This window comes from Lactuca sativa, chromosome 4 (assembly GCF_002870075.4).
Source record: "Lactuca sativa cultivar Salinas chromosome 4, Lsat_Salinas_v11, whole genome shotgun sequence".
NCBI lineage: Eukaryota > Viridiplantae > Streptophyta > Magnoliopsida > Asterales > Asteraceae > Lactuca > Lactuca sativa.
In genome coordinates, this window is record NC_056626.2 from 25,707,760 (window position 1) to 25,716,055 (window position 8,296).

General features: G+C 37.3%; 1 protein-coding gene across 1 annotated transcript; it reads right to left on the reverse strand.

Annotated features, from left to right (window-relative positions):
• Window positions 1-6,842: 6,842 nt before the first annotated feature.
• On the reverse strand, window positions 6,843-8,036 carry LOC111894384 (glycosyltransferase BC10). The gene is made up of 2 exons (XM_023890459.2): window positions 7,587-8,036; window positions 6,843-7,487 (listed from the first exon to the last, which is right to left on the reverse strand). Exons 1-2 carry the CDS (start codon window positions 8,034-8,036, stop codon window positions 6,843-6,845), a joined length of 1,095 nt encoding a protein of 364 aa, XP_023746227.2.
• Between the last annotated feature and the right edge of the window lie 260 nt (window positions 8,037-8,296).

Genomic DNA, 8,296 nt, shown 5'->3' on the forward strand with positions numbered 1-8,296 from the left:
ATAGCATAAACATATCATCTAGCATAAACACATAACCCTGTCTGAACCACGAAGGCATCAAACATACTAACTACTACATCGGACCGAGGTCCGAAGCTGACTGCTAGCAAAACGGGCCCGCATTGTGGCCTTAGACCCGTTACTACTGGAAGGAAACTCACCTCGTGAACTGGCTGCTGTGTGAATGGCTCTGGAAGCTAACTGCTGCTGCTCCGGTATCTCCCCGGCTACAAGTCCATAAACACACTCAATCAAATACTAAACACTGCACTGGGGTAAAATGACTCTTTTACCCTTGGTCAAAGTCAACTCTCTTGGTCAAAGTCAACCCACAGTTGACCTGACTCGCCGAGTTGGGCCGCCAACTCGCCGAGTCTCTAATCTCATTTCACAACCCCACTCGTGGCTACTCGTCGAGTATGGCATCGACTCGACGAGTACTCTCTCGATCCAAGAACTCAGACAATTTGCATCCGACTCGCCAAGTCATATGAACAACTCGACGAGCTGTTCTTGAGCTTAAGAAGATTGCCTTTGACTCGCCGAGTTGTATGGACAACTCGTCGAGTCCCTCCATTACTGAGTCTGCTCTCCAACTCACTGAGTCCACTCCACTACTCACAGGCTTCCACTCGACAACACTCAGAAAGGGGAAAAACGGGACTCGCGACTTGACTCGCCGAGTCGTTCTTCCGACTCGCCGAGTCACATCCATGCAACTACTCTAAACTCGATTCTGCTTGAATCCATGGCATGCAAATGATAGATCTGAGTCCAATAAGCTGATCCACCACGTAAAGTTTCCAACTTTATGTGTACATACACATGAAAAAGGAGATATAGGCTAAAAAAAGGCACTTAAAAGAGTAGATCTAGGGTTATCATGCAAAATAGCTCCATAAAGGCAATAGATCTGGGCTCTACAACTCCTAAACGAACAGATCTAAGGATATCTCGACATAATAGGGTATCCATACAATCATAAGGCTTAAGGAAAGCATCAAACTAGATCTAGAAGAGTTCTAATGGAGGTTAAAAGCATAAAACAGGAGGGAATCCGAAGAATACCTCAAAGAACTCTAATTTACCCTTGGATCTTAGCTCTACACCTCTTCTCCTTGCTCCTTTCTTCTTCTCCTTCTTTAAGCCTTCAAAATTTAACACAAGAACACTTAGATCACTCAAGGATGGATTAGGGTTTTCTCACAGCTTTCTGAGGGTGAAGGAGGCGAGAATGGGGGCTATAAGGTGGATTAAATAGTGAGCAACCCGGGGATTTAGGGTTTCTTCCAGGCAGGCAGACTCGTCGAGTCCCGAATATGGACTCGCCGAGTCGCCGACTAACACGTGCTCGAAATCCCATCCCTACTCGGCGAGTCAGGCTATGAACTCGCCGAGTCCCTCTTGCAAACTTCTAATTAAATACTATGGAATCATCATACCGGAGATGGGTCGTTACAGAAATTGGAAGAGACTCGCGACGTGAGCCATAATGGTCACGTCATGAGTAGGACCCTTAAATATTTGACCCGTGTTCTCGGACCTCACGATGTGAGGCATAAGACCCCACGACGTGAGTCATACCTGATGGTCCTAAACCCTAAAAATCGGGTATAAAACAGAATGAGGAGGCTAGGGTCGTCCATCCCCAGCCTCTTTCACTCCCAAGTCACTAAAAAACCCTAGATTCAGCCTTCTTGAACCCTTGAGCCATTGTTGGTGGTATTGGTGTGTTATAGTGGTGGATTTCCTTGAAGAAGAAGAAGCTCTTATGGATGTTCCTTTGGACGAGATAAGCTCCTCCTAGTGGCATTTCTGAGCTCATAAGCCTCGATAAGTCTCAAAGATTCCACCTTTCTCTTATAATCTTGCTAGATCTAGGTTATGGTTACCTTCTTTGCATCGGATCTTGAGTTATCATACTTGAGGTCCATAAAGTTAGCAACTTTATGGACCACTAAGTCATTTGCCATGGTAGGACCTTTGGATCTGGATTTTGGTGCAAGTTCTGGATTCCAAATTTGAATCTTGATGCTTATACCCATCTTTTGACCTAACTAGTGTTTAAGTCATGCATGGGATATGCATGACTGAAAAAGATATGATTTTTATGGTCCTTTAGGCTAGATATGGTATCCTGGAAAGTCTCAACGCGCATAAAAAAGGATTAAGAGCTTAATGCTCACGAAACAGTTCTCACGACGTGAGATGTATGGTCTCACGACGTTAGCACAGCTTTGCCCCGATATGAAACCCTAAAATGAGTGAACTGAGTCAACTCGCTGTGTCGACCCAGGATGAGTTGAATCTCACGACGTGAGCCAGGGAAAGTCACGATGTGAGGATGTAATAATGAGGAAAGTTGACCATTGACTTTGACTTTGACCAAGGGTTGACCAGATTGACTTCCGAGGGAATTATCGTAAATTGGGAATTTATGGGAGTGGATCATTGGTGTTTATAAATTATAGGTGTTGGTGTTTGGAGCCGTGTTGCGGGAGTTTGATATTTCAGTTCCGATCGACATTGTGAGGTGAGTTGTTCTCACTATACTAATAGGGTCGAAGGCACCAATACCGACCCTTCTTTTTGGATTGATATACTGGTTATTGCATGATGATATGTTAGTGACCGGTTAGGTTGATATCCTGGTATATAGGATGATGCTATGATTAGTGATCTGTTAGATCGGTTTGACTGTTTGTATATGCTAGCATTTGTTATCTATGTGTTGATTGTATTATTGGGGGTGGGTTGAGGCGGACCTACTTTATGTTGTAGGCCAACATACATAGGGTGGCCCAAATAGACTGCAGGTCGTGGGGGAATATCAGTCAGGCCGAAGGCCCGGAGAACAGTCCAGACAGGATGAAGGCCCAGTGAGGCGGACCAGGCATGCTGAAGGTTTTGAGTGTGGGCCAGATAGACTGAAGGCCCACTGAGGGCGGTCCGGTTATATTGTAGACTCTATATGCATGTTTTTTTTGTTATTATATGGTTAAGGTTTTTGTGGCATTGGTATTTTGGGGAAACTCACTAAGCTTCGGGCTTACAGCTTTGGATTTTGTGTCATGTACTTTGGATGATCGCGGGAAAGCGAAGGCGTGATCTTGCACCTCCTTGTATTTTTATGATTTCATTTATGGGATACTCTGACATGAAACTATTTGAAAACATTTTGTAATAAATGATGGTTTTCGAATGCTTGAAAAAGCCTAAAAATTTCATGAATTTTATGGATGTTACAATTGCTTTTCTCAACTCCAGATGGTATAAAGTTAGAAACTTTATGAATGTTTCCTTAGATCTTGTTAATTTCTTAAGTTTTATGCATTTTGGTCCCATAATCTTGGTATTCATGAGTATGGCTCACTCTAATTCAAATGAGTTGGCGTTTCAGATGTTTTTGGGTGCTTTGAGTCATAAAAATGTGATCTTGGTCCCTTTCTTCTCTCCATGCGAGAGTAAGATGCTTTGGTTTGTGTATTAAGTTAGAGTTTTGGTGTTTAGATTCCTTCTAGCTATGGAAAGTCATAAAGTTGGAAAGTTGATGACTTAGATTGATATTTAGGACTAAATCTGAACTTTTGAAGTAATGTCTTAATAGAATAAGCACTTAATGAAGAAAAGTTGAATCAGGTTGAGTACGTTGGGCATACCTGGTGGTACGTTGAGGAGTCAAGCGTATTGGGCAAAGGCCCCGTAATCTAGCCAAGGATCAACTAAGCTAAGAGTACTCAGTTTGTGTTGAACCTTTGAATTTTTTACTTTGACCTTTGACCAGGAATTTGACCAAGTTTGACCTAAGGGCATTTGGGTAATTTAAATAGTATTTTGAGATTTGGTTCCTTGTTAATTATATAGGTGACCGGTAGAGATAACTTTTAGAGCAATGATTTGTGAAACTATTTTCTAGACTGTGAGGTGAGTTTTCCTCACTGTACTCGTAGGTCTAAGGCACCAATGTCGGACTACTAGGTTATGTATCCTGGTATATAGGATGATGTTATGTTGGTTATATGATAGATTAGTAGATTTGTATGATTACCTGCATTTGTTGGATGTGTGTTTATCTATTTTATATGTCGACATATTGTGGTTTGGTTGAGGCGATCTTGTTTTGTTCGTAAGGCCAAGATACGTGGGGTGGTCTGGTGGGGTGTTGGTGTTGTGAGGTGGTCTAGTCAGGCCGAAGGCCCGGAGAGCGGTCCAAATAGGTTGTAGGCTTTGCAAGGCGGTCCAGTCATGATGAAGGCTCATATATGCATGTTGTTATATGTTTGGTTGTGTGAGGTACTTTGGAGGAACTCACTAAGCTTTGACTTACAATTTGATTGTTATGGTTTCAGGTACTCTAGAGGATAGGGGAAAGGCAAAGGCTTAATCATACACATCATCCTGGATTTTTATGAGATTATGATTTTGGGATACTCTAATTAATGTTTAAGACTTTTTAGAAATTATATTTTGTAAACGCTTATGGTATTGGATTGGTTTCAAACATAAAAAATTTCACCTTGATTTTTGGGATGTTACAGTGACCTTCATTAGCCGCTACTCTGGGTTTTTGATTTCCTAAATTTACCTTCACTAGCAAACGTTCATGACCTTCATCTGCCTCCTTTAACTTCTAGGGTTTTACAACCCATGGTTTATCCAGTGAAAAGGGAACGACGGGGAGATGGGTGTACGGTGTCTGGCGGGGATATATGTGAAAGATCTAATATGCTCAAGAGACATATTAAAATAATATTGCTAATTAACATATGATTCTAAGAGTCACACTAACAACAACTTGATACAGTTGATTATTTATTAAAAAAAATTAATAAATATTCATGAACTCTTATAATAAATTGGGAAAATATTTATTTCATGAAAACAATTATTTTACAATAAGAAGTAACACATTATTCATATGACATGAATTAATAAGTCATGTACAATACTTTGGACAATATAAATCTTTTTGTCTTTTACCAAAAAGTTAGAGCTTATATTTTGTAAACTTGTTTATAAAATTTGAAATTTGTTATTTCTTTTTTTTTCTTCATAAAATCGAGAATGGAGGAGGATAAGAGGGGCATGGCTCTTTGGTTTATTTAATCAAAAGTATTGTGTATGGCTTGTATACATGGGGGCATCCTTGTCTAGTGTCATAAGGGCTTAATGGTTAAGGACCTTTAAACTTAGTTTCTACTTTAACTAGACATGTGAGGCTTTCATTTGGATTACTTTTCATTAGAAAAAGTCGTATCCCTCTTGCACTCTCTCATTCTCTCTAGTTTTTGAAGATTAGAAGATTAAGTTACTTGCATTTTTGCTATCTTGAAAGTATTACTTGGTTCTCACTGTTAAGCTTAAGATTTTTCTTTCAATGACTAGCATCTTTACATCAAGTTGAAGTCTTGCTTGTGTCTTAAATTTTCCATATTCTTCATAAACTATCAAGTCTTCCTAGAGGACCCAAAGAACAACAAATATTGTTATTTCTTCATCTCCTGTAATTTTTAAATTTACAAAAAGATCTCTGTAAAGTTTATTTTTTTCATAAAAAGTCCATATGTCTAACATTTTTGTATGTTGGCAGGTTTAGCCACTGTGTATAACATAAATTACAAAAATTGTCCTGTAATTTACATAACATGTCATAGTGTATTTTTTTTTACAGAAACGGTCCATATGTTTAAAGAATTACAAAAATAGCCATTACTTAATAGAAAATTTGCAGGTTTGGTCACTACACTTTCCTATGTCGGCAAGTTTGCTCCCCCCCCCCCTCGGGCCCCTTCCCCCCAAACTAGTTTCACATCCTCATATAGTTACTTATACATCAATGCAATGTCACTCATCTTGAAAAGTCGTCATCACTACCACATCAACAATTATTTTATCTTTTTTTCAACATATATCTTAAATATTAAACATTAATAATTACTCAATAATACATAAACATAAATTTAAATATTTATAATTAAAATAATATTTTTAAATATAAAATAACAAAATAATAATAAATATTAAATTTAGTTTGCTTTATTAGATATTTAAATATTAAGATGTTACAAAAACATGAATCACAAAATGAATATTACAATATTAATTCTCATTTTCTTCGTCTCTAAATCTATTCCAAATCTCTTAAACTAAATTTGTTTGTAGTTGATGATGATATATATATCTATTACTAATTTTTACATGACTCTGAAAATACATGTCATATGATTATAATTATATATATGTTTTAAATAAACAGTAGTTATTAATATTTATTAATCAAATAATAATTAAATTTAAACTTAAAATTAATATATTAAACATTTAAAAGAACACGAAAGGAAAACGAAATTAGGAAAACCATATCACTAAAACTTCCATATATAGGTTAATATAATAAAAGGATGATTAAATAAATTAGATATTAAAATAGAAAAGCATTTGCAAACCTTTCAATATTTGAAAGGTGTTGGTCTACAAGCCAAATTGGAATATATATGTGCCATTGCGAGTTGTTTAAAAGCCTTCGCTGTGGGTGGTCTTATTCTCTCATTTGGATTCCATTGAATCTCATTTTATATTTCCCCCACTTATTGCATCCAAGTATCCAACCCCTTCTTCCACTTATTCCCACTCCAACCCATTTTTTATTCTTTAGTGGCTTCAATAATTAACCATCTTCTAAAGATTGAATACTTTTAGTTCCTTTATGTAGCAAGACACATAATAATTTTATTATTAAATATCGTCAAATATAAGTCATCATAACATGGCATTGTGATACCACAAAAGGTGGTACATATGATCTTAATTTTTTAAAATAATAACACATAGGAACTTGGACTTTATGGGCTAAACCCAAATATCTTTGGGGCCATCTTTAGCAATGGGTCTAAAGTGCTCGGATGAAACTTCCTAGCAAATACGAAGCAAATCTTGCTATTAACACCGTTATAAGTACAATTGGACCCGTATCTAACCTCATTTATAAACGTTTTTGTGATATCTTTTTTCATAAACATCCTAGGGTGGGACCCACCACCAGACCAATCTGTCCACGTCACAGTTGTATTTGTGGTCAAATCAGGACGAATCTTATTTACTAGTGTAGGTAAGTAATGTTCATCCATATAACAAGGTGGCAAACAATGAGTTTGGAACACGTGAAAATACGTTTTGTCAGAGATTATTTCATGAGCGAGCCCTCGGTTAACTTCGAACCATTGGGAACCTTTACGCCAATCTTTTAACGTTATTGTGGGACCCATACGTTTGTTGTATCTCCCACGACCTATTTTCCTTGGGTCATCAAATGAACTAAGGAAACTTCCGTTGGCATTCATGAGGTAATTGTAGATGGTAGTGAAATTGAATAGAGGAATGCATGATTCCGATAGTAATACGAACCTTTGATTTGAGAAGTCGAGTAATGCATTTGCTAGAAGTCTTCTCTCAGCATCAATCATTGTTGGTTTTCCCCATTGAACAAACTGTAAAATGAATACGAAAAGACAAGGTGACGTTTTCTTTATTATTGTGTTTAGTAGATTTCTAAAAAGATTTAAAAAACAAATCTACTTTTTAAAAACCTTGCTTGGGATTCTTCGTTTATAAAATACCGATGAGTTTGGAGGTTCGTAGTTGAAATCGGGAGATGTGTGAAGGTAAATCGAGAAAAGACCATCATGCCCTTCAAAGAACTTTTCCCAAAATAACCTTAAGGGCAAATGTCTCCTCGCCAAGAACATGAAAGCGACTTTCTTTGGATCTTCAGCTATACGCGGGACCATCATTGCTTTCTCCATGAGCTCTTCATCGCTCAGTGAATGCCAAATGTCCACAAGACCAGTCGAATCAGTAAATTCTATAACACGGTCTATTGAAGGAAAATACGATGAAGATCTATGAAATATAAAGACCGAAGAATAAGGAGTTTTCGTGACTCTGGTGAATCGAGGGAAATACAAATCTTTAGGGATTACAATTGTTTTGTAACGATCAATAAGGAATGTGACTAGAATAAACACAAGAAGTACCATGAGAACACTTATGTTTATGGTGGAGGATACATGGATGCCACCTTTGCTAATCTCTCGTTTCAATTGATTTCTATTTATTTTGACAAACATTTTTGAAAACTCTTATCATTCAAGACGTTCTACATAAACTCTTTATAGTATAAAGTACCAGAAAAATAAAAGTACAAGATACAACACATGATATCTTCAGAAAATGGCTTTTCTTGGGTTGTAGAAATGGTGTGATTACTACTCATGAGTCATGATATAACAAATGAATA

What these genes read in the sequence shown, in the direction of transcription:
- LOC111894384 (XM_023890459.2), bottom strand. Translation starts at nt 8,036, where the DNA reads ATGGTACTTCTTGTGTTTATTCTAGTCACATTCCTTATTGATCGTTAC. An exon ending in AACGAAGAATCCCAAGCAAG is followed by an intron (nt 7,488 to 7,586) that starts GTTTTTAAAAAG and finishes TTCATTTTACAG; the next exon opens with TTTGTTCAATGGGGAAAACC.